At 31.9% G+C, this 27,582-nt stretch overlaps 2 protein-coding genes across 2 annotated transcripts; one reads left to right on the forward strand and one right to left on the reverse strand.

Annotated features, from left to right (window-relative positions):
• Positions 1–14,896: 14,896 nt before the first annotated feature.
• On the forward strand, positions 14,897–15,664 carry LOC133871672 (uncharacterized). Its single transcript, XM_062309098.1, has one exon. It carries the CDS (start codon positions 14,897–14,899, stop codon positions 15,662–15,664), a length of 768 nt encoding a protein of 255 aa, XP_062165082.1.
• Positions 15,665–22,279: 6,615 nt separating this feature from the next.
• LOC133871097 (abscisic acid 8'-hydroxylase 3) lies at positions 22,280–26,373 on the reverse strand. Its single transcript, XM_062308459.1, has 10 exons — positions 25,982–26,373; positions 25,578–25,899; positions 24,526–24,675; positions 24,146–24,329; positions 23,972–24,051; positions 23,680–23,766; positions 23,491–23,569; positions 23,273–23,379; positions 23,048–23,166; positions 22,280–22,489 (listed from the first exon to the last, which is right to left on the reverse strand). The coding sequence occupies exons 1-10, from the start codon at positions 26,221–26,223 to the stop codon at positions 22,375–22,377; spliced, it is 1,485 nt and encodes a 494-aa protein (XP_062164443.1). The 5' UTR covers positions 26,224–26,373; the 3' UTR covers positions 22,280–22,374.
• Between the last annotated feature and the right edge of the window lie 1,209 nt (positions 26,374–27,582).

Here is a 27,582-nt window from a genome sequence, read left to right on the forward strand (position 1 = left end):
TTGGGAGGGGGAATCATAAAAAAACTGTAGTACCTACGCATTTTTCTCTTTTGTTGTATAGCCAATCTTTCATATCCTTCTTTGATGTGGCAGACATTTTTCACTCTCATCATGAACAGATGGACCACCCACTTTCAATTTTATAAATGTGATCTCAAATCTTCTTTATGTCTCGTGGAGCGTCACATGATTTTGTGGCACTGACATTTGATTACAGTGGCTGTTTTACTAATGGTCTGTTTATTAGGTTAACAGTAGGGGAAACCTTGGACAAGGTGGGGTATTTGATGATGTTGGACCAGGGCTGCTATGGTCGTAGTATCAACATCTCAGTTGTTTAATTGGAAGCCTGTGTCTTTATTTCCAAAGATTGTCGTGTAATTATGGTTGAATAAGGCTAGAAATTACACTTTTATCTTATAACTATCTCACAATGCTCATATGACAATGTCAACCAACTCTTAAATCAGTCTTTATTAAAAAAAAAAAAAAAAAACTTAAGGATTAGTTGAAATTGGCGCATCGACATTATAGCTTTATAGAATAGTTATGAAATAAAAATGTAATATATAGTGTTTCTCATTTTGGTTTGGACCTTGTAGCAATTTTTGCCACTTTGCTTACACTGGTCATTCTTTTGGTATCACATGTTTTAATGTTTTACGAGGAACTATTATATGTTTGATAATGGTTTTGAAAAGTTTTAGTTTGAAAAGGTGTTGTGAAGGTGATATAAAGGTTAAAAGTGTTTTTTTTAAGTGTTTTGTAAGCATTGTGTACTATCCAAAATAAGCAGTACTCGCATCTTAAATGTCAAGTGAAATGGAGCTGATTTATTTTATAGTTCATGTTAGATTTTACAGCTTTAATAGTGTATATGTTGATACGTTTTTTAAAATTTTAAATAGCGTGACAATTTATACACTAACGTGACATCGTGTACACTATTAAATATAAAAATACAAAACTTTGACCATAAAATAAATCATTTTCTTTTCACTTGTAATGGGGAGATCCTATTCCCATACATTGTACGAGTGGAAAGCCCATATTAAGTTGCGAAAATAAAAGCCCATGAAATTGGGCAAAACTCTATATTGTGTTGTGGAATATTTGTGTGTTGTATAGTAAGAAGTGATTGATGTAGTATAAAATTTGAGAATGTTTTATAGAAAAGTGAAAAAATTTTGTTTTTTAGTGGATTTTTTTATTTAAATAGTAATAAAATATAATTGATGCGATATAAAAAGTATAAAAGGTTATAATATTTTTTATTTTTTATTTTTAAGAGAAGTAAAAAAAAAAAGAAAAAAAAAAAAAAGAAGAAGAAAAGAGTCGGAAATAGTTTGTCAAACAAGCCCAAAAGCCTTTACGTAAGAGTCAAACGTATTTAATCCTCGACTAATCACCATCTGCACATGGGAGAGTCTAAATTCCTTCTTTATTGACTTACACATTTGCGGAATAAAGACTTAAGTGAGAGTAACCAGATAAATATTATAGAACCCATCAAGCCAAAATCTTCTATCATATTTGGCACACCTTGGTTGTTTGACGGGTCACTTTAGCACAATTAAAAATTCATGAGGCTATTTTAAAATCGGCTGTTTGTTGAAGGACTTTTTTTTTCTTTTATATATATATATATATATATATATATATATATATATATATATATATATTTCCCAAACATTTAATATCTCATTATTGATTTTGGTGAATGACTCTTTTCTTATTCTTTCTTTATCTCACGCTTATAAGAATTGCTGTAACATTCTCTTTAATGTAGAGGATGAGCAAAAATAAGATGTATGGTAATTTTTTGGTGTGGTTGTTAATTCTTCATTATTTGAAGAAAAAGACTGTTTAAAGGATAGAATGTGGATGCTCTTAAATAGATGTAGACTTTTGAAAGAAAGCAACATATATATATATATATATATATATATATATATATATATATATATATATATATATATATATATATATATATATATATACATATATAGGGATTTTAAACATTTCATCTTGTACGCTAGACGATGAAATATAGACCAAATGGGTGGAAGAAGTGCCTTTCTTATCCCACCATCCTAATTCCTACAGCCTGCATATTTTAAGTATTTTTGTTTTAAAATGTTTTTAAAGATGAAAGTAGTGTTTTGTATTTTTTATTATTTGTTAATTGTTAGTAATGTTTTTGTTGCGAAAGAAAAAAAAAAAAAAAAAAAAAAAAAAAAAAAAAAAAAAGTGTTATCAAACAAAGCCTTAACGTATCAAACTCTCAAAAAATTTAATTTTAATTTAAAATTAAATAAGCTCTTTTTCTCTCCTTGAAGTCGGCCTTAAACTTCACACCTTAAAAAATAGATCTGAGAGTAAGAGGGAGCAGATCTGCTCCCTTCTCTTATCCCTTTCCCTTTCTATTTCATGTTCCTACCCTCCTCCTCTTATTCTGGTTTTTTCTTTTGTTTGTATGTGTTCTCTGACTAGATCAGCAATTTTGGCATCTCCACTATGCATCCGTCTATTTATCTCCGTGCTGTGCCGTCCATCTCCTCTCTGGCCGCCGCTGTTGTTTGCTGGTTATGTTTTTGCTTTGAATTAAGAGCTTTATTCTCTTTATATCTGTTCTTATGGGCGATCTATGAGATGAACGTTAATCAGGTGTGAGGGATTATCTCTTGCAACCTGGATAATTCGGTGTGAGGGGTTATTTTTCACGGCCGATTTAAATAAGTTTTAGGGTTTAGGGTTTAGGGTTTAGGGTAACACTTTATTGTAAGAATTTTTTTGGTATCTATGACTATGTAACCTCATACATGTAGTTATGATTTTACAGAACTTTATACTTTATGATATAAGAATTTTATACTCATGATCTTTGATCAATGAAATACTTAAATCTTTCGTTCAAAAATAAAGCACCATCAAGCTGAATCTTCAATGATATTATGGTCCCAAGTATACACAAAATATTGGGTAAAAGCAACATTTTATAAAATTTGGAATCAACTCAAACGACATAAATTAAAGAACATCACAAATGTCTATCTAGGCATGCTTCTATGATGACTCAACTCTAACAACATACTAAAAAAAAAAAAAAAAAAAAAACTCTAACAACATAAATTAAAGAACATCACAAATATCTGTCTAGGCATGCTTCTACGATGACTCAACTCTAACAACATACTTAAAAAAAAAAAAAAAAAAAAAACACTCTAACAACATAAAATAAAGAACATCACAAATATCTGTCTAGGCATGCTGTAACCCGTAGCCCATTAGCTTGTCTTTTTTCTATTGGCATTAGTTTTCATCTTCATTTTTTTAAAAAAAATAAAAATAAAAATAAAAAATAATAATAATAAAAAGCCTAGGCTAATAAAATTTATATTATTTTTTATAATTTTACGTGAGTGTCATGTGGCACAACATAAATAAAAAAAATTAAATAACAAAATTTAACAAATAAATTCAATTATTTAGCAATTGGCATTATGCGAATTACTAAATTGTCACACTAGCTAATTTGTAATAAAAGTTGTAGGACTCTAACTACACTTTAAAAAAAACAAAAAACAAAAAATGGGTAGATGGCTTACTTTTTCCCAATTAATTGGCATGTGGCGTTAGATTAGAGCATCCCATCTTTCAAAATTCAACCAAACGTGATTTTATTCTTTCAAACATGGAAAAAAAATCAATAAAAAAAAAATAGCATGACTTTTTTTTTAAGGGACATCATATTCAAGGACAACGCCGCTGTTTTTGATTCTTCTAAGTTTCTACCAACAGCCAAATTCAAATAATTAATGTGATAGCGAATAGTGGCAATGAGAGGAATAACCGGCCATTAATCCCACGCCACAGATTATTTCGTCAAGATACGATGAATCTTGTTCTGAATGTGAATCATTAGCCTTTAATTCGTGTCCTTAAAAATATCGGACAGCTCCCGTTGAGAGAGGAATGTGATAGCGATTAGTGGCAATGAGCTAGAGGAATAACTAGCCATAAATCTCACGTCAGTCACAGGTTATCTCATCAAGACATGAACCTTCTTCTGAATGTCGGTCCATTTGTTTTTGTAATTTTAGAACGTACGGTTTAAAAAATTAATTTTTAAAAATGCGGTTAAGCATTTGATAAAATTATAGTTTGATATTTAAAATTACAAGTTAGTTTTTAAAATTTTGCGTTTTAAAATAAAACACCGCCCTGCATGTGATTTAAAAATAATAATTTTTTATGTTTTCGAATCACAATTTTTTAAAAATGTAATTCACAAACAATTTATTTTCTGAAATTCGATTTAAAATCATATTTCTTTTTTTTTTTTTTGACAAAATCGCAATCATAAACACATTCTTAATCGACAACTTTTTGTGTTCTTAAAAATATTCAATATCTCCGGCTGGGAGGGGACGTATGTGGGGTCCATCCCAATTTATACTTTTGGTGGGATTCGGATCGTCTTTCTCTCATTTTCATCCAATCAACTGATAAATCCTTTAATTTAGAAATCCAGAAATTCCAGAAAGAGTTCGAATCAATCTACTCTAACAACTACAAGATAGAAGAACGGACGACGAATATCAGCCATGTGAGACCCTACGCGCAGTGCCTGTGGTATCTGCAGCAGATCTCTCTCTCTCTCTCTCTCCATGACACCATCCTAGCCTGCCCGCTTACATGGAAAGGTAATACTGATTTGATCCTATCCTGTGCATCCATCTAACTAATTATTGATGGGATCCCTCTAATTATCCTGACAATTTTGACACGACCCAATAATTTAATACGAACACGACATGAAATTTGCGGGTTTGGATTTACCTTAAACGGGTCGACTCATTTATCTTAACTTGGCAGGTCGTGTCACAAGTCACCTGCAGGTGACCCGCTAAACACAATTAGTTTGTTTTTTTTTTTTTTTTTTTTAAATTTAAATGATTTATCAATTAATTAATTAATTATTATTAGCTGAACAGTGAAAACACCAAAAAAAAAAAAAAAACATGACTTCTTTTCTTTTTCCTTCAACGCCCCCCCTCCCTCCTCTTCTTCTTCTTCCATTTTCTTCTTCTTCTCCCCGTCTCTCTACTGTGCCGTCGTCCTCATCTAGTTCGTCGTCCGTCGTCCTCGTCCGGTTCGTTGTCTGTCGTCCTCGAAGCCCCAGTGCCCCACGGTCTCCCCAATGTGTCCGTCTCTGCTAACTCCCCTCCCGAGTCGCTGGTCGTGGTCTGTCTAGTGTCCTCGTTGAACTCGTTCAAGCTCGGGACCTGGTCTTCGGTCCCCACGCCTGAGTCCCATCGTGCCATGAAGGGCTTGGAGGTCAGACTGTCAGAGCCACCTCGGTGCCCGAGAGCTCCGGCGAGAGCACAGAATCCTGTTCAAGACGTTGGAGACTTGGAGGCTGGAGCTTAGGGCGTTGTTTGGGCTCTGGTATGGGTACCTCTTGGTCCTCTTCAACATCTACTGATTCTACTTCAATATTTATAAGAAGCAGGTGAAGTTTTGATGGATTTTGTGATCTGAATATCTGATTGTCGATTTGAATAATTTGATTTTGTTTTGACTGCTGAAAGTGAAACATTTGGTTGAATTTGAGGTTCTAATTGTGGATTTTGATTTGGTTTTGAGATAATGGCTTCCCTTGGCTCTGAATGTTCAAACGGGTCGTGTCAGGTCGTGCCTACCCGAGACCCGATACGAGCCATTATGTTAAACAGGTTTCATGGGCCGTGTCGAGTGACCCGTAAAATAATCGTGTTCGTATCGTGTTTGGAGCCTTGACCCGTTAACATAAACGGGTCGCGGGTCGTGTCAGGTACCCGTTTTGCCAGCCTTACAAAAAAGGTACAACTATTAATATTTTGAAATCATGTTCAAAATTCAACTTTTTTAACAACTTGAGCTGAGAATATGAGACGTAGAAATAAAAAATTGGAAAAATTTTACTTATAATTTTTTATTTTTTTTATCATTTTTTTAAAAATATATTCAAACTTTTAGAATTGTTAATTTAGAGTATCTATCTCTCAATTTTTTTCAATTTCAACTATCTGTTATAATTTTTCGTTAAATCCTGTCAAAATTCTCAAAATACCCATGTGTTTATTTTGTAAACAAAATTTATAATAAGAAATTATGTATGGGTATTTTTGCAATTCCGCTAAATTCTGACCAACACCTGAATTCTGGCAACTTTTTTTTTTCCTAAGAAAAATAAGGGGTATTTTGAAAATTTTGACAGGATTTAACGGAAAATTCTAATCGAGGGTTTAAATTGAAAAAAATTGAAAGATAAATAGCTTAAATTGACACTTTTTAAATGTGGGTACCTTTTTTCACAAGTGATGAAAAATTATGAGTTGTACGTGAAATTCTCCCTAAAAAATTTCTTATTAGCTAATTGATGGGACAAAAGGTATCATATAAGGTTAGAAATTATATTTTCACTCCATAATTATTTTACTTTTCAAGTGAACTATTAGTCTCAACTAATTTAAGAAACATATATTGTTTTTTTTTTTAAAAAAATTTAAAAATTAATTTGAACTATCGTATCAGTCTTATAGAATAAAATGTGCTATATAGCATTACTCATTCAATAAAGATCATAGCACACAATTTTCTTTTTAAAAAAAAAATAATTTGTGCGACGATAATATTGAAGACGGTGAGTTTTGGGGTTTTCTTAAGTTCAATAATAGACCCTTTAAAGATTTACAATTTGAATTTGACTCTCAACTCAACGTCCGCTTGGTTTAGCGGTTTCAAAATGTGTAGCTTGAAAAAATAAAAATTTTAAAACTCAATTAATAAAAATACAATTAATTATTATTTGGCAAAATCACGAGTCAGCTTTAAAAATTATGTTTTTTTTTTTTTTTTTTTAGAAAAAAAAACTCCCATTTTTGCTCTGCAAAAAGTAATTTTTTTTTTAAAAAAAAAAAAATTTAAATGCTCGTTTAACCTACAAAATCACAAGGACAAACAAATTCTTAGAATACCACTGACTTCTTATATACTTATCAAGTCAAGTTGTCCAAAAAGCAATAATATTGTCAATGATAATGCTATAATTTTTTTTTTATCATGAAATGCCCCATTATTCGGGAAAATATTGCAGGCAGTAGGGTTGTTGAGTACTGACAGTGTTCACATTGACAGAAGCTTTTCTTTTATTTTTTTGGCTGCAAGTATGATTCTTTGAAGATTCAAAGACTAGGACAGCTCAGTGACTTCCTGTGAAAATTGTTGTGATTAACATCTAAAATAAAAGAAAATCTGTCACGAGTTTATCCATTAAAAAGTCACTTTCTTTTCTTTTGGTAAGCATATCCATTGTTTGAATTTTATAACCACAATATATTTTGGACCACGCTTTATTATTATATGAAAAAAGTCCACAAATAACTAATACAAAGGATAGTTAGTCAAAACAGTGATGTATAATCAATAGAAAAAGATTAAAAATTAAAGTGATAAATACTATATACTTAAATCCCACAAGTATAATTTAAATCTCACGCCGGACCTAATTAATTAATGCTTCTTTTTCCCTTTGATTTGTTTTCTTTCCTAATTGTAAATTGATTATCTTATCTTTATGTCCAACTTTCGGCCATACTTGAATCTACAAGAGAGCATTGTCTCCGATGTCAAATTCTACATATTCATATAGGAAGAACTAATTTGACTTTGAATTATTCGTGACTTCATCTAAATTCTAATTAATATACTGGATTTGGTTAATTTCAGGCAAAATTTGACCAAGTTGGTGGGATTAGTTGGCAATCGCCACTTCTACGATTTAATTTGGCACCCGAGCTGCGATACCTACGTTCTAATTAATCTCTAATTTTTTATTTTTTATTTACCAAAGCTGATAATCTTTCATTGATAAAAAATTGATCCCAAAATAGGATATTGGGACAGAAACGGTCCCTAAGTACATCATGTAAATAACAATTGGAATATCTTCCAACCATGCCAAATCTATAACTTTAAAAGAGCTTCTTTTAATAGAGAGCATGAGCTACCTTATTAGATTCTCTTCCCACATGAACCGTCAAAGCATGTCTTAATCTTTGAATTTCTGCTTGGATCCCTTCCACAAATTGTCCTGCTATTTACAGATTCACTTCATCTACAATTTGCTTTGCATCTCCTTCTAGAATCACATCAACAAAAATTATTGGTCACCATAGCTAGTTATCCCCACTTCATATAATTAAACAAGGTAAATGGTGGCACATGTGTAAGTTAGGTTGGTCTAGAGGTGTCATTTTCTCTGCCGGATTTTGCAGAAAATTAGCCCAATTTAGAGATAGAGAATCTCAACAACTATGTTGTTTGAATTACTTGCAATTCAGAGAGTAAATGTGAGAAAATTAATATGATCTCAACTCGCTCAAATAAATTTTAGATTGTTCACCTAACTGTTTGGGCAAGTGGGCTAAAAAACTTATTGAAAATATGGATCCAATTGATGAACTTTGTCTGTAACTGCACAACACGATAGGAGTAAAAATGCGGGGGGATAATAACCGTTTACATCCGATATTCACTATCTACATAGAGTAATGTTTCTTACATAAGTTTTGTACAACTCTAACAATTTTTTTTAATATCAACCATTGAATATTTAGAGCCCACATGTAGGAAAACAAATATAATGGTTGATTATTAAAAAAAAAAAAAAAAAAAAAAAAAAAAAAAAAAAATTAGTTAGAGTTGTGCATGAAATATTATTCATCTACACATGCGGATCCACATGAGTAATTCTATATGTACATTAAGTGTCCATCAATAATTGAGGTGGCTTTTAAAATCACTATTGGGCGTGTGATTGATCAAATGGTGATTTTAATCAAAATGTGATTTTAAAAGCTACCTCATTTTTTTATGGACACTTAATGTACATGTAGAATTACTCAATCCGCATGCATATTTAATTAAATTCACTAAAACTATGCCGTTTTGGTATTATCTCATATGCGGATAACAATTTTTCAATATTTTTTCTTTTTTTATTTACCAACTATAAATAGATAATGTATGAAGTTAAATAATGTAAACTCATATGTGGATAACGGTTTTTTAATATATATATATATATATATATATATATATATATATATATATATATATATATATATATATATATATATATATATATATATATATTTTAATTTATCAACTATAAATAGATGATCTATGAAGCTAAATAATAAATGAGATGAAAACTTCATGATAAAATGATTAGTAAATGTAATTTGAATAATAATGTTTAACTATTAATCATACCTTTTTGCATTTATTAAAAACAATAATTACAATTTCAAGATTTCGGAACATATTCGACTGCCCTTTTCCCTTCCACTCATGGTTGGATGATTAGCAGAACTGTTGGAAGACTGGAAGTGGCAGGCAATATGATTACAAGGAAACATGACAAAATCCCCGAGAAATCTTGGCTCGGGAAAAGAGGCTCATCATATAAAAGGTTTGGTAGGCTCACCAAGTAAACCCCAGAGAGGAATAATTACCTTTATTTATTCGGATGAATAGCAATTTCAACAATAAACTTGAGAAGATTTTTATAGGACTTATTTATCTGAATAGAAGAAGCTATCTGCTTGAACAAATAGTCTTATAGGAGCTACTACTTGAATTGTTAAAACTGTCTAATAACAAAATTATTATGATATGTTTGGTTGACAAGTATTTTTTAAATACTGTTTTTTTAAAAAAAAAATTAAATTCTATTCAGATTTTCTTCAATTTGTTTTTTTTTTTAATTTTGTCTCAAATTTTTTAAACCATCTAAACATAATTTAAAAAAATAAATTTTCTCAATATTCAAAATTTTTTAAAAATAGAGATTTTTTATCCTTTTTAAATCTCAAAATTGGCTGTTCAAATTTTTTGTACGCGAATTTTATTTTTTAAAAAAATAATAAAAAAAATTGGGTGGCAAATTCAGCAGAAATCCCATTCCCATGCAATTGGAAAAAAGAGGGTATAGTAGTAATAACCGCCATAATCATGAAGCCGAAAAGCCTGTTATAATGGAACTAGCTAGAAGTACTTTTACACGGCGAACTTTTTTTTGTTGTCCGCCTAATTTTACCATTGTACCCTTCTCACCCCCATGGCTGCAAAAAGCTCTTCTTTATGGAAGTTTTAACTGATGTGAAAACGGAATTTCCAAGTGTTTAAATTATAAAACCGGAAAAATTGAAATGTTAGACCTCGAGTTGAGATTGGTATTTTGTTCAATTCAACAACCAAAATAATATCGTTGATTTTGGTCTAAATAATATGGAATCATAATGTTTATGAGCCGGATATGACTCATTTGTTCGGATAAAAGAACTTATCTCACGGCCCTCTATTATTATTCATCCCGTTTCTTTGAGCATAAAATAATCGGAGCTCCGGGTTCTCAATTTGATTCTCACCCTTTTGTTTTTGGTGGTGCATATGAAATAATGTAAGTAATGAGTATACATATGAATAATTAACTATTTATATTCCAGTTATAAAAAAAAAAAAATTTGTGAAATTATATTCACAAATGAATGATTTCAAAAGTGCTTGCTACAAAGCCTATAATACGTTAAAGGAAGCTAAGCAAGGTTTTTTTTAAGTGCTATGGAATTGATGGATATTTTTCTAAAAAGTCAAAACAAAATTATTCAAACATAAAAAGAAGTTTATAATCCTAGAATTCCCACCAAAGTCTATCTCTCATGCCAACGCAATCAATGACTAAAAAACCAAAAATGCCCACACTTTCAAAAGCAAAAGCAATTTTTTTTTTTTTTTTTTTTGGTTTTAGGGTAACACTTTTTACCGTTTAAGATTCAGGATTCATCGAAGCAGAAGAGCAGTTTTCTAAAACTTATCGAGACAGATAAATTATAGAAAAGCCCTTTATTAATCTGAATTGTTGATCTTTTTTAAACAATTGGTGAACCACCAATCAACCCCGTGAATAGGTAGGTATTCACTCTTCAAACTCATAAAGCAAACCTAAACGCTAAAAGCAAAGTTAGAATTCACAACTTTTTATCCCCGTGAAGTAATTGAAGCTCCCCCTCACACCTTGGGCAAGAACAAAAAAAAGAAAAAAAAAAAAGAAAAGAAAAAAAAGGCAGAGGGCAGAAGTCGATTTAATCCCAAAGAGAAAGGCAAAAAAGGGAACGTGGAAAAGTTACGGAAACCGTGAGGGTTATATATTTCTTTCTTCTTTATTAGTAAATGAAGGACAGTCTGTTTGGCGTGTCAGACGGGCGATCTTTTTACTTTTTTTGGCAGCGCGTGAGAGACAGAAAGTTCCCAACGCCATTTCTACTCTCTGCCGTATTTGAATCAATCAATGAAAATCATGGGTTTCATCATATCCCACGACCAAACCACCCCACGACTTCACGGCTTTGCGCTGTCTTGACTGTATCCATCTCTATTATGAGTTTTTCTTTTTCTTTTCCTTTTCCTCCTTTTTGTTTTTCGCTTTTCTGAATTTCATGAGTTTTCCATGCAAATCCAACTGTGAACACCAAGTTGACATGACCTAATTACCCTTTCTACTTGTTTATCTTTTCGGATAGTTTGACATTTGTCTAGACATCAGGACCCATCGAAGATCTTTTTTAATAGCATGTTCGATTGTTAGAGACGGACAATTAAACCCAACGAACCTCCGATTGTAAGAAATCTCGAGCTCAAAATTTAAATTTAAGTAGTTATAACTTCAGTATTATCAGATAATTATAAAATAAAGATATATAGTATATAATATTTCTCTTTAAAAAAAAAAAAAAGAGAAGCAGTATCCACATGTCTTCATAACTCATTTGTTTATCTTTAAAATGTCAATTGACATTATGAAAATTTCATTAAGTGTGTATAAAATTTAGAGCTTTGTTAAATTATGTGAGTCAAAATAACTAATTTAGAATATTCTAAAATGGAATTAGAGCATTTCTAATTGACTCTCTACATTCGGCTTTACTCTAAAACTTGATAAAAAAAAAAAAAAAAATCATATAACAAGCTTTTTAGCTAATATTATATTTAATATCGGTCAGAATTCCCTTTAAATGTAACGAGCCCAAAAGGCAAAAGTTAACTTTTTTTTTAATATTATTTCCTCCCTACGCACAACTACAATTTGAATTAAAGTTGTAGTTGGGCTGAAAAAATAAATTATGATAGTTAGTTTTACTAATAAAAAAATAATAAAAATTTAGTTAAAGTAGAGAAATATTTAAAGAGTTTGATATTTAATAAATTTTAAAAAATGGATAGCTTAATGATTTTAGAGTTAAATTTATGCTTCGTTTGTTTTGGCGTAAAATAGTTTCTAGAAAATGATTTATGCATTTTTCGGTGTTTGATATGGGCGAAAATAATAGTCAATCAAAAAATGATTTCTGTTTGACAAAAAATGCTTAATTAATTTCGAAAATTGATGTATGCTTTTTAAAAGCGTTAATCATTTTCCCAAAACGGCAGACGCAGGTCGACCATTGCCGGAATCTGAAAAATTCTGCCGGAATCCGGCGACGTCCGCTGTTGCCGGATTCTGGCAGACCAGATTTCGACCATACAACCGGAGTATGGTTGGATTTGGCCAATCTAGCCGGATTCCGGTTGGTACAGCAAGAGATCGGCCGGATCTTGCTAGATTCTGGCCAATACAGTCGGAATCCGGCCATATTAGGCCAAATGCCTGCGAATTTGGCCGGAATTTGACTCACTGTAATCTGGCAACGTTGTCGAATTCTATTTTTTGCTGTTGGTAATTTTTTTGTACAAGTCAAACGCCAAAAACATTTTCATAAAAGTTATTTTTCTTAAAAAATAATTTCATCAATAATATTTTACAACAAAAATTATTTTACGTCGAAACAAACGGATAAAAACCAAAATATGGACAGCTTATTGTTATTGCTCTTATGAATTAAAGTTATTGAATTTTGTTTGGGAATCGGAAAGAAGACAAAGAAAATGCCACGTTGGCAGGCGTTTGTGTCCATCCATTAAGTCTCTGCAGCTGCGGACCTACGAACCCTACTACTCCCCACGAGTGGAAACGTCGCAGTCCTCACCACACATGATGACATAAATAAGTAAATGAATACATATGCAAAGGAATGTTTTATTTGCATTTTTATTCATTTTCATATAATAAGTCTAGATCAATATTTACTTTAAAGGGGCCATAAAAATAAAAATAGTATTATTATTTATTTATTTAACACTTTTTTTTTTATAAATAATATGTAATTAAAAATATGATAACTATAGCGTCATTATTTAAATTCAAAACTTTTACTATTATATCATATTCAATTGAGTAAGGCTAAAAATCAGACTTAATCAACCGATCTAAAAATTTGTACAAATAATAATTAAGGATTAATTTTTACTGTTCTATAATTTATATTATTATAATTGTATGACATATCTATTAAATAACCTTTTCAATTAAATTACAATTTATTTTTAATATTTAATTAAGGGAAAAGTACACATAACCTCCTCAAACTACCACTCAATTGTCAATGTACCCCCTAAACTACCAATTGTGTCAATCTCCCCTCTTAAACTACCAGAAAATGTCAATGTCCCCCTAAGACCAACAAAAAGACAAAAATGACCCTAATTTTTTTTGAATAAGACAAAAATATCCTCATAAATTCAAAAAAAATTAAAACTAAAACTAAAAAACTTAAAAATTAAATTAAATTAAATAAAAAACGAAAAAAAAATATTTTTAAAAAAAAATGAACAAATTTTTCAATTTTTTTTTTAAAAAAAGTAAACAAAAAATAAATGATTTTTTTTTTAAAAAAAAAATCAAATGAAAAAAAAAAAAAACCAGTTTTTATTAAATTAAAAAACGAAAAATAACAAATTTTTTTAAACAAAAAAACAAAAAATAACTGAAATTTATTTATTTTAAAAAAAATAAAACAAATGAAAAAAAAACCCAGTTTTACTAAATTAAAAAACGAAAAAGAACAATTTTTTTTTAAAGAAAAAAAAAACGAAAAAACAAAAAATAACTGAAATTTATTTATTTATTTTAAAAAAATAAAACAAATGAAAAAAAAACCAGATTTTATTTAATTAAAAAAACGAAAAAGAACAATTTTTTTTAAAAAAAAAAAAAGAAAAAAAAACTGAAAATTATTATTTAAAAAAATAATAAAAAACAGTTTTAATTTTTAATTTTTTTGTTGGAATAATTTTTTGTTATTTTATACTTTTTTAATAATTTTTTTTAGTTTTTATTTTATTTTAATAATTTTATGAAGGGCATTTTTGTCATTAGGGGGACATTGACATTTTCTGGTAGTTTAAGGGGGGAGATTGACACAATTGGTAGTTTGGGGGGTACATTGACAATGATGTGGTAGTTTGAGGGGGTTATGTGTACTTTTCCCTTTAATTAATATCATATTAAAAATAATTTATCTTTTAATTATTTAATTAATTTTTTAAAAAAATGCCGAATTATTGGTGGTCAAGGCTCGATAAAAAGGGGGCAAGTACAGGTCTCTACCAACGCCTTTAGTTTTTTCCATTCTTCATTGAACGACAGCCTAATAATATGAAGCTAAAAATCCCAAGCTATCTATCCCTCTGATTTTCCCTATTTTTCCCTCACTTTCTTTCCCTTTCTCGGACTCTGTTTCCCGGGAAATCTTTCTAGACAAAGAGCCTTTAGCCCTTTCTGTTTATACCCACAACCCACGCGCCTTTAAAAGTCTTCAGACGCTTCCTTTTCTCCCAAGGTCGTTTGTTGTTTGAGCATTTAATTCCCAACACGGTCAGTGTTTTTTTTTTTTGGGTTTGGGAAACGAAAATGGCCTCCTACGAAATCGACAGCGTCAAGGTGGAGAAAGACAATGCTATGAGAAGGTATAACCAGCAGCGAAAGGTCAGGTGGGTCGTCCAACTCTGTGTTGCTTTCGTAGTGCTTTTACGGTCCACTTCTTGGCTTCCGGTCGCCATAGAAATCTCCGGCAAGTTTTCCCGGAGATTCCTCTCCGTGTTCGACAGCACTTTCTACGTCTTCATGCTCGTCTTTGCGATCGTTCTCGTCCTCTACGCCTCGTCCGGCCAAAACGAGGCCAAGCCCGATCTCTACGACGAGTTCCTTCAAAAAACCGAGTCTGGCAGGAGGTTCGGTGCCGGAGAGAAGCAACCGGCGCCGTTCCATGACAAACACATCGTGTACTCAGAGAATGCGGCCTCTCCTCCCGTTCACTATAACAATCTCACAGTTTCCACTATCACCAAGCGTACGGTCTCTCAAGTCCAGTCAAATACGGTTCGTGCAGTTTCCGAGAAGTCTTTGCCGGAAAAACGTTACCGGAGGACTAAATCGGAGAGGTACGAGCTACGAATTGGGGAGGGATCTCGAAGAGAGTTGCGGCGATTGGAGACGGAGATACGCCGGGAAATGGTGAGGCCCGCGAGGAGGTCGGTCTCGGAGAAAGTAGACAAACTGAACAACGAGGATTTCAATCGCACAATTGAGGCGTTCATTGCTGAGACGAAGAAAATTCAGAAGGAAGAGTCTACAAAACATGACTCCGAGTCAAGTTTGGCCCTCACTCTTGGACTTTGAGTATGAACTGAGTCAATCAAACAAAAAAGTAAATATTAATGGATATTATTAGTATTTTACGATCGAATTAAAAACTATCTGGGTACGTTTTATAATTAGTTTTTGTTATCCTAAATTGAGAATTGGCATGTACAGTGATAATATTCTCATTCCCCGTTCTGAGGTATTAGGATGTGACAAACTTTTATGGAATTTCTGGATTTTTGATGATGTTTAATATGTGTTTGTGTGGATCAGATTCTGAGATTTGGACACTTACGTTGTTTGGTCTGTTTTGTACAAAGTCGGTCGGGAATCGGGATGGTGTTTTTCAGGTAATTATACGTACAGATGTTTTTGGAGCTAAAAGTTGTAGTTATATTGGGCTCGATCTGTTCAAGTTTACAGGTTTCTTGGCCTGTTGAATCGATAGATTAGTAAGAATAAGGATGAACAACAATTATTAGTCTAAATTGTTGGGAGAATTTTTATAGAATTTATTTGTTTAAATAAAAATTTTGTGCCATATATTCGCTCACCTACTCGAACGGGTAAGTTCTTTACAGGTTCTCTTAATTTTGACATTTAATTGTTGTAAATTCCGATTTGTGTTGGGTCCGGTGGGATCTATAATTCATACTGAACTTATCTTTACCTAATTATTTATTGGGTGTTCTTCCCCTAATCATATAATTAATAGGGGACATTTATTTATTTTGAGTTGAAATTTGTGATCGTGTGAGTAACTATCTGTCTTATTGTCTAGTTTCTTAGTTCAGATTGTGACACTGAAAGTGACCCATACGTCAACTAAAAGGGTTAAGGCATGTAGACCCATCGACAAGATTGATTTGTTTATGATCCATAGACAAATAATGACAATTTTCTTTATTTTTAGGTGTTAAGATTAATTCATCTATCCATCTTGAGGCAAAAATTTAAATTTGAAAGGATTTTAAATTTTTATTTTTAAAAAAAAAAAGAATTCAAGGCAAATAATTTTAGACGTTATACTTATCTTTTTTTTTTAATCTTTTTTTATGTCTTTTTAATAATAATTTGATCTAATAATAATTTTTAAAGTCATATCATTATTAAAGTGATATCAATATAAAATTACTATTTAGTAATCCCCTCCCCTTCCCCTCCCCTTCCCTTTGTGAGAATTTTTTTGTTGTGTGAAAATAGAAAGTGATTGATGTGATATAAAGTAGAAAGAATTTATATAAAAAAGTGGAAAAAATTTGTATTGTAGTGAATTTTTTTAATTAAATAATAATAAAAAATTATTGATGTGATATAAAAAGTAAAAAAGAAAAGAATGTTTTGAATTTGATATTTTTTGGAAAAGATAAAAGTAAGGGGAGGGAAGAGAAGGGAAAGGGGAGGGAGTTAGTAAACGGGGCCAATGTCTAAAATTACTAGCGTAAACCCCACCCCCTTCGACCCTCAACGTACTTCCGCATCATAAGCTTGTGAGGGCAGTGGCGTGTTTTTCCTTGTAGTCTATTCATGCATAAAAGCAACTTTTGAAAAGGCTTTTCCATAGATAGATATTTCTGGCCATTACTCTCTCCCGATTGCGTAGCAAAGATTGGCATTGAATTTATTATTATTATTATTTTAAAAGAAAATGGCAATTTCCTAGCTGGTGGTATTTATTTTTAAAAAAAATACACATATTTCTTTAAATTACTATTCAATTGTTAATATCCCTTTAAACTATCAATTGTGTCAATATTCCTTCTCAAACTACTAAAAAATGTCAATATCTCCCTTTAAGATCTACAAAAAGACAAAAATGACCATAATTTTTTTTGAATAAGATAAAAATGTCCCTATAAATTCAAAAAAAAAAAAAAAACTAAAACTAAAAAAAATAAAATAAAATAAAAACTAAAAAAAATATTTTTTAAAATACAAATTAAAAAAATCAAAGAAAAAATGAAAATTTCTTTTTTAAAAAAATGAAAAAATAACTGAAAATTATAAAAAGAATTTTTTAGAAAAGAAAAACTAGTTTTTTTTTTTTTGTGTAAATTTTTATTATTTTATTTTATTTTTATTTTAATAATTTTATAAATGTATTTTTGTCATTAGAAGGGAATTGTAATTTTTTGATAGTTTATGGGGGGAGGACATTGACACAATTGATAATTGGGGAGGGACATTGATAATAAAGTGGTAATTTGAAAGGGTTATGTATACTTTTTCCTTATTTTAACTATTCAACACAAGAATCTTACTTCGGATTGAAGAATATTTCTAATCATCTTCGACATTTTTGATATCATGTCTACTATTTGAAGGATCTTATTCTACATGAGTAATGTTATAAGGACGGCACTTCTCTTTGTGTGACTATATCATCCTAAATGTTATGTTATTTTTAAAAACACAATTAAATTTGAGATAATCATTATTAAATATTGATCTAATTGTGATTTTAAAAACCATATAACAAATAAGACGTATAGCATTACTCATTATAAATAAAAAGAATTTTTTTAAGAATCACTTGTCCAAATAAATTTGAAGTAATCCACCTTTATTTAGACATAAACTTTATAAAAACTCTCTCACATTTAAACCGACAATTGTTGAGAACTTGAATCACCAATATGCCATCGTTCTTCTTCCTAGCTTTTGCTTTCTACAATGAAAAAGGTGGGGGGCGAGGGGTAGGGGGTGTCTGTTAATGTCTTCTATAATGATTCCACAATTATCTGCTTTTATAGCAATTCATGCATTTGCCCTTTACATCAATACCAGAAGTCCAAAGGGCATTAATGAAAAGCAATTGAGAAAGCAGAGGAAAGATTAATGGGCCAAAAATGAGGAGATATTTTTACTCATGTCTCAAAATTTAGGTGTCGGTTAGAATTTAATGAAATTTATAAAAATATTCATGTTTAAATCTTTGAAAATTTTTATAATTTTTTTTTTATTTAAAAAAAAATAGACGGGTATTTTGAAAATTTTGATGGAAATTAATGGAAAATCTTAACGGAGGATCCCTAATTGAAACTTTCCGAAAAATATATACTTTAAATTGAGAAGTTTTGAAGTTAAGATATCTTCTTTAAAAAATGGTGAAAGTTCGATACTTTTAAGTGAAGTTATCGTTAAGATAAAACTCAATTTGTCTCCAAAAAGTAGAGGATAAAAAATAATTGAATTAATTAATATTTGAACACTCTTGGTCATGCGTGTGTTAAAATTTCTTTTTAATAAGTAGAGTTCAATATGTTAAATGTTTAATCGAAATTAAAATTAAATGTCATAAACAAAATTCAAATTGTTAATCCACAATTTATTCCTAAAAGTTTAGTAATGAACACATGATTGACGGTCGGCTTGGAAGGTGAAATTTTTGGCTTTACAAATAGCATCATTGCATTAGTCTAAAATAATGCAGAAATGGCGTAGAGCGTCCATGATTTATATTCAAAAGTTTGTAATCTTCTAATGGAAAGCTGCTTTTGCTCAGATTTAGGGGATGCTAGAGTAGTAGACTGCCTAATCAGCTAATCTCCTTTAGTTGGCTCGTCATAATTACATGCACTAAGCGGCGAAGAATGGTGGAGCCGTGGAAGTGGAAGTGGAAGATTGATAACCTCTTTTTGGTGTGTTCAAAGTATAATTTGCATAATGGAGCAAAGTTACCATCATGGCAGTCTTCTCATTCTTCCTTTCTTTTTCTTCTTTATTTTTAATTTATTTTTTATAAAATATATTAATGTGACAATTTATAATTAATCAGATAATTAAAAACGCTTAAAACCCAGGTATATATGTGGGATAGTTTCATAATAAAAGCTGTCATACCATAACAGTTAACAGCAATTTTTTATTTAATTTTCATGATTTTGGACTTTATTTTTGTTTATTTTTTGTGAAATAGGGGGCCCATAAATAATGTAATAATGGGGCTTCTTTGTAAGGAAGCAGCTTGCTCTTATCCATAGGATTTATAGGAAGTATGCAACAAAAGGGATAAAGAGGCTTTGTTGTTTAACAGCACATTAGCACCCACCACCGTCGCTTCATGCTCTTGTACTTTTGCTGTGTTTTCCGGTGGGCGCTTGTGCCAAAGCCACCAACAGTTGTGCCACGCATATGATCATCTCAATTATTCTGTTTCGAAACCGCTTTCCATCCGTACAAAAAGCTCAAAGCGATTTCGTCCATCCCACTTGTTTGGCGTTGCTATTCCTCGGAATAAATATATATATATATATATTTACACTGTCTTTGTCTTATCTATATAATTTTTTATTTTTTTTTTAACAAATAATATGTGTTATTATTCATGCTAAAAAGTATGAAGATATACAATTTGAGAATTAAGGGACAGACCCCAACATTCTTTGTCTTATTTATATAATGGACAGTCATTATTCATACTAATTCAATAATTGTAATCGATTAGTAAATCCAAATAATCCCGTGATCACCTAATTATATGATATGATCACATGACTTCGGGCCTTGTTTGGTAAGGATATGTGAGTCGGAGGTAATAGTAAGAAATGATAGATGTGATATAAAGTAAAATGAATTTATATGGAAAAGTGAAAAAAAAATTGTATTGTAGTAAATTTTTTTTATTTAAATAGTAATAAAAAATTATTGATGTAATATAAAGTTAGAATGTTTTGAAATTGATTATTTTTTAAAAAAGTGAAAAGTGTGAAGAAGAATTTTATCTCCCTTGCCGAACAAGCCCTTGAGTGAAATAGTCGGAAACGGAAATATATATATATATATATATTAACATTTTTTTATAGTTGTTTTCTTTGTTACATGTTAGGCCTTAATTTGGTTTCCTTGTGGCATGTTATCAATTTTCTACCTTTTCTAATTTGCCTTAACTACTATAATATCCTTATAAATAGAACATATAACTCAACTCTAATATACAATTCAATTCAATACAATAAAGATTTAGCCATTAGACCCTTGCCAATGGTGGCAGTAGGCCTCAAAAGCCAAACCATTTCAAAATCTCATGTTCTTTTCTATTTGCTTATGCTTTTGTTCTCTTATTAATATAATTCACAAATTTTTACATGATGTCAGATTCATACTCACAAGGTAAAAATTTGATGAAGTCTAGAAAAGAATTGAAAGCAACAGCAAAAGTGTATGGCAGCTCGTTAAAACTCAACCGCCCAAAAAAAATATTATACACAATAGCTCTGATATGATGTTGAAAGTAAGAATAGTATATATTAAATCACACTAAAAGCTGGAGAGGAATAGCCTATATATATATATATAGGCCATCAAACCTAGCACTAGATACAATAAAGCAATGTGGGATTACAATACACTTGAGTACGATACAATGTGAGACATATAAACGCTCTCTATTTTGATTTTAGGATATTTGAACTGTTGTTCATGTAATATGCTATAATTATTTTTCACTTTCTATAATTTAAAAAATTTAGAGGAGATCCCTGGGGGTGGCCGGAGGTGGCACACGGCCACCCCCATTGGCCGGCGGTGGCCGCGCCCCAAGGGGTTGCCCAGCCACCCCAAGCCTGCATTTTTTTTTTTTAAAATAAGTTTATTTATTTATTTTTTAATAAATTTATATTTTTTTTTTATTAAGATTGACAAGTGTTTCCATTTTATTAGCGACATGTGGCATTGACGTGTAGGGCTAACAGATTCCGTCAAAATGGTAGACGGAAAATCGACCCAGGGAGTAAAACGTAATTATTGCATATCACAGGGACCTCCCATAATCTTTTTAAACCATAGGGAGTGAAAAACAATTATGGCATACCACAGAGACCAACGGTGCAATAATCCCTTTGATTTTTGATATTCGTTTTTAATTTTTAATTTTTTTGCTTCCACTACTTAAAAAAGCCTTAAAAAAAGGACAAAGGTTAATTTTGTATGTTAAACCATTATTTTTTTTTTCACTTTTATTTTATATTTTCGAAATAAAAATATTAACAAACAACCTAAAATATAAAACACTCAAAATTTTTTTCACATTTTATGTCAAATAAAATTAATTTTCAAACAAAAAAATACTATTCAAAAAACATTAACAAACAAACCCAAGCCCTTCTATCTCTTGTTCAGATTACTTGCATGCGTATATATGATAAGCTACGTGCAACAATCCCTTTGTTCATATTTTATATCTCGCAATTACATAAAATAATAATAAAAAAAAATATATTAAAGCAAAACTAATTAAGCAATAATGTCGTTTGTCCCTTAGCTTGAAGGTCTTTATATATCATCTGGCAATGATCCATGAGGGTGTGCCTTCCACCCTCTACTCGCCCTTCCTTCCAACCAGGCCAACCTGTACTTTTCTACCAAACCATATATATATATATATATGTTAATTAACAGCTAACACTAGATTAATTATAGGTGAGTGCGACAACTAGATTAATTGAAGTTATTGTAGAATATATTTAGATAAGAAATCAAAAAGTCGTTTTATTGCCTAAATTAAAGGAAAATATATAAAAGGAAAGCTTAAGAGAAAAGACAAGTGCTTTTTCAACCCCTTGCCATTTATATATATATATATATATATATATATATATATATATATATATATATGCAGACGTACATTTATATTTCACAGTACATCAAAAGGACACGTAAAAAAATAGAATAAAACAACCCATATATTACACAAAGTATTGATGTTTACAGAGTACATGAAATCTTGTCATCCTTTGTGAATTGAATCAGATCGATGCAATATCCTCACTGATTTTTGTCACACGCACCGGGCAACCGCTTTTTAATCTTGAAAAAAGCGCCCACTTCTCAGTTCTTCTGTCTGGGTCGATCACCTTCCACCTGAAACAAATCATTTAAATTCAAGAATACTAGTTTTGTAAGGTTGTTCGAGACAGGTTCTGCGGCTGCCTCAATTTCAATAGCCTACGATCCGAACAACAAATTTCGAAGGGATCCCTATCCAATTTTTGGGTATGTCCGATCTTATGACAACAAAAGACAAAAAGAAAAATTTCATTTATAAATCTTTGTCTTTCATCATTTTTGTAAAAAAATATCTATTTATCAATTTAAGATATTTATATTTTAATTTCAACCTGTTTGAATTTTTTCGTTAAATTCTAAATTTTCAAAATATCATTGTGTTTATCTTTTTAAAAAAATTATAATAATTTTTAAAGATTCAAGCATGAGTATTTTTGAAAATTTTATTAATTTCTGACCAACACCCAACACCTAAACTCTAGCAATAATTTTGAAATTAAAAAAATTAAAAAATAAATACTCTAAATTGATACTTTTTAAAATTTAAGTATTTTTTTACAAAAGTGATGAAAAAAAAATAATAAGTTATAAGTGAAGTTCTAAAAAAAAAAAAAAAAGAAAAAAAAAAATCACCTGTATGTGATGATCAGACGGTGGAGAAAGACGAGCATCATGGCTTTGGCCATGTTCATCCCAAGGCATGTCCTCCCTCCCATCCCGAAAGCTAAGAAGCTGTATGGTTTTGACTCATCCTGTCCATGGGAGAGAGAGAACACCCCATCAAAAATTTAAAGAAATTAATTTTGCAAATTTCTTATTTCTCCTCATTGTTTTATTAAAATTGAGATTAATTCCTACATCAAATCTCGGAGGATTGAATTCGTTTGGATCACTGTACACCACAGGATCCAGGTGTATCGATCTAGCATCAATATTAACGTTCCACCCTCTCTTGATCTTAAATCCTACAGTGCCACATCATATTAAATTAAATTAGATAAAATAAGCCTTAATTAAGGAGACTATAATATCCTTCTCAGTTTGCACACCATGCCATGACATAAACAAACACAAACCTTCAATCTCACAGTCTTGGAGGGCTTGTCTTGGGAACCATGGTACGACGGATGCCATTCTTAAGGATTCTTTTACAACCTGTCACTCACCATCATTTATTTTAATCATACCATGAAAAAATAAAAATTACTGGAGATCATTTTCTGAAAAAATAAACGGTGAAGATGAAACTGAATTAGAGTGAGTACCTTAGAAGCATAAGGCATCTCACTAAGATCTTCTAGTGAAAGATATGACATGGATGAAATCTTTTTTGCCACGTGCAATTGTTCATTCTGCTCCAATCAGCAAATTAATCAGCATTTAAGAAAGAAATAGAAAAAAAAAACACAAACACAAACACACTATCAAAGCATCTACTATCGATATGAACAACGTTTAATTTTGACTTAAATTCATCATTTTTTTAATTATTAGTTTAAGTTTTTGAAATAAGTAATGAATTAATATACTATCAGAGTAGAGGTATTGAATTCGAACCCTAAGTGTCTCGAGGACCTCTTGGTTCTCGTCTAGGAATTTGACCATCCATGTGATTGCACTTGCTGTTGTATCCTGACCTGCAAGTTATCTTCCCTCATGTAAGATGGGCATTCAGCAAAATTATGCTCTTGGCAAAAGGAGACATGTTTGTCCACATCTTTAATTACTAACCTGCAATAATCATGGTTAAGATGTTGTCTTTAATCTCTGCATCTGTTAGCCTAGGAGCTTCATCACTAGATGCTTTATCATCCTCCATCAACATCTGTTGTAGAAAATCTTCATGATCGGCTTCTGTGCCTCTTCTTCTTCCACTAATTGACTTCTCCAATATGTTAATTATTCTTTTTCTGGCCTGAATTGTCATTTCCGAGTCTCAATTTCATCAAACATATTCATTATGTCGCAACATATATACTATTAAATCTGTAAAATTTAATCTAAATAATGAAATAAATCCTCTCCATTTCAGCGACATAATTGTCATATATATAGCTCATTGACTTGGAAGCCCAATTTTCAGATATATGGGCTTTTATGAGTAGGTTTACCTGAAGGCCTTTATGAAATCTTGTCCAAGGTAACCTCAAAGGGAATGCAAGCATTGCTTCACAAACTTGAGAGACCTCCTTTTGCAACATCTCCAGTTCATGCCCGCTCTCTAGACTTAACAGCATTTTGCACATAGCTTTGCAAGTTATCTGCAACAAATAATAATCCCAAAATCAATACCAGATGAACTCTCAACCATTGGTAGACATCAAACAAATCCCTCACAAGTGAAGATTTTTTGGACTAGTAACGGTTGACTTGACATGTCAAGAAAAGGGTTGAGGTTCCCAATTATTAGACTGCCCGAATTTTTGAAATTCGGGTGGACTAAGAGAGAGGTTGCAGGGTTTACTTGTTCTAAGTAGTTGGTCCCGCATCTTAGGCTACTCGAAATAGGTGAGTCCAGCAATCACCTCTTTTAAGTTGTTTGAAATTTTTGATAAATTCGAATAACGTAATAACAAGAAATTAAATCTCAATAAGAAGGAAAGTGGTTTGACTTTGGTTGTAAATGAAATATAATTAGGGTTAGCAATTTTTGACACGACATGCGAATCCGACACAAAATTAAAGAGTTATGGTTGATAAGTTTGACCCGTTTAATTAAATGGGTTGTGTTAAAGTTGATCTATATAATCTTATACCCATGGTTTGATGCGACTTAAATACGATATTCGACATAATGATAGACAATTTTTAACATGATTCTTGAACTCGGCATGAACCCAATACAAAATTAGAGGGTTTAGGTTGAAGAGTTTGACTCGCATTAAATGCGTCGGGTTGGAGTTGAATTATATAGTTTTATACCCATGCCTCGAGACGACCCGAACCCGATACGCGAACACGAATTGCCATCGCCAGATATAGTAGCTCAAGGCCGGGCTCGGCCCATTGGAGTCAGCTCAAGTTTATTTGTAAGAATTTTGTTGGGCCAGAACTGAGATATAGAGTAGGTGACCTTATATCCAATTGTTTGCAGGCCTGAGGCATGATCAAAGAGAGAAAAGAAAAGAGTCTGCATATATCAACGAGCAAACCCAAAATTTACCTCGAGTGCTTCATCGAGTACGACCACAGTGCTTGCATGTTCCCAGCCGCGAAGAGTTTCCACAACCAGTTCATCAAACTGTTTGATGAAGACTGATATGGAGCTTGTTGAGAACAAAGTGGCGAGACGGCTACGGATCAGCTTGTGCTCTTGGTGAGCTGCGCATAGAAGGCTTTGATCTCCCACCAGCTCCGCGATTGACCTTATGTATCTCTTGGTGAATTTTCCCAAGTCATTGTTTAAGATTGCCTTGGCGGATTCCGTGCTCGAAACAAAAACATGCGTCTCCCCGAAGAGATTAGTCCTGAAGCAGTTCCCGTACCTGAATAAAACAACTAGGCTTAATTATTAGGGTGCTGAAGAGATGGAGTCAGAAAATAGAAACAGAGGCGTTTGCGGTTTACCGGAGACGGCGAACTCGGACAAAGTCGTAGAAGCCTCTGCCACTGTTGATGGAAGCCATGAACTGCAGGGTCTCTCCAATCAATGGCAATCCTCGACTCCCCGGAGGAATACCAGCTGTTGATTCTCTTCTTTGGAACCGCATCATCTTCACCATTTGACAAGTAAAAAACAACAAGGCACCCAAAACAAACAAAGTGTAGCAGGAAATGAAAGGTTGATCATGAGGCGAAAGGGGAAGCATTTTCGTTCAGCTACGCACGCTGGGTGGGGTGGCAGTGATCGATCCAGTACCATCAATATTTCATTATTTTGCAATATATATAGGAGCAATTAACAGAGTCTAAATCGGTAAGGGAAGGGCCACGCGTGCGGTGGAGACCATGGTGCTTGAATTTTGGCCGACAGCCTCTTAAGTTGTTTTTGAAATATCGGTTTCCACTTTGAAACCAAAGTGGACGGACGGCTCTCCATGGAGTTAAAAACCATTTTTATTTTTAAATTATTATTCATTTTGATCCCCGAAGATAAGGGAACGGGAATAATAAATAGGGGTTGTGAAAGAGGGCTTTGGAACATGGTACTTTACTATCTACGTGAGGGATTAGGATATTTATAATTATTTGTATGTATTTGAGAGAATTTTAACAGGTAATTGTGAGAGATTATTTATAAGATTTACTTGACCAAATAAAAATTAGACTGTCTAATCATTTATTCAGTTAAGTAGGTCTTAAAAGTGGGTCTTTCAAAATTACCTGTCTGAATTCTCTTAAATTTTAACAAATAATTATAAATAATCTGATTCCCAAACGAGATACACTCAAAAAGATTAGGCGTTGTTGGGCAAAAGCTCAAGCGGACAGACTTATTGGTGAGTGGATCGACAGCTAGATAATTAATGATGTGCTTATTTAAAGGGTTAGTCCATTTTGGAGGTTATTTGACAAATTAAACAATTAACGGGTGGTGAAAGGAAAGGGAAATAGTAATACCCTATTCTGATGGGTTCCGTCTTCTTGGACGTCTTATTTCGCCCAACCCTCCATCAGTGTTTACTGTTAGGGATTTTCTGGTTCATGCTTGGAAGTTTGTCGGTCTCTTTACGGTTGACTCTCTCCCTGGTGACCGCCTACTATTTTCTTTCCCATCTGCGGACCTGGTTCACAAACTTATGGACAATGGTCCATGGAATATTAAGGGTGCTTTGTTGGTTGTTAAACCCTGGCCTCAAGAATTAGCCATTGAGGAGGTTGATCTCTCCACATGTGATTTTTGGGTGCAGGTACATGGTCTTCCGTTGCAGAATATGACTGCTGTTAATGCTATTAAGATAGGCAAAAAGTTCATTGGAGAGGTGCTTAATGTTGAAAATGGTGATAAAAAAGGGATTATCGCACATCACCATCTCCGTATCCGGATTGCAGTCAATGTTTTACTCCCTCTTCATCCAGGGTTTTTCCTTCCTCGTCAAGGGCTCTCTTCAATTTGGATTAAGTTCCTTTACGAGCGTTTAGCTGATTATTGCGTTTTCTGTGGCTTGATTGGTCATCGTAAAAATTATTGCCTAAGTCCTCTGCAACCAAATCAGCCAGAGTTGTTT

Source organism: Alnus glutinosa, chromosome 6 (assembly GCF_958979055.1).
Source record: "Alnus glutinosa chromosome 6, dhAlnGlut1.1, whole genome shotgun sequence".
NCBI classification, from domain to species: domain Eukaryota; kingdom Viridiplantae; phylum Streptophyta; class Magnoliopsida; order Fagales; family Betulaceae; genus Alnus; species Alnus glutinosa.

What these genes read in the sequence shown, in the direction of transcription:
- LOC133871672 (XM_062309098.1), top strand. Translation starts at nt 14,897, where the DNA reads ATGGCCTCCTACGAAATCGACAGCGTCAAGGTGGAGAAAGACAATGCT.
- LOC133871097 (XM_062308459.1), bottom strand. Translation starts at nt 26,223, where the DNA reads ATGCTTCCCCTTTCGCCTCATGATCAACCTTTCATTTCCTGCTACACT. An exon ending in CTTAACCATGATTATTGCAG is followed by an intron (nt 24,052 to 24,145) that starts GTTAGTAATTAA and finishes GATAACTTGCAG; the next exon opens with GTCAGGATACAACAGCAAGT. An exon ending in CCAAGACTGTGAGATTGAAG is followed by an intron (nt 23,380 to 23,490) that starts GTTTGTGTTTGT and finishes GTGGCACTGTAG; the next exon opens with GATTTAAGATCAAGAGAGGG.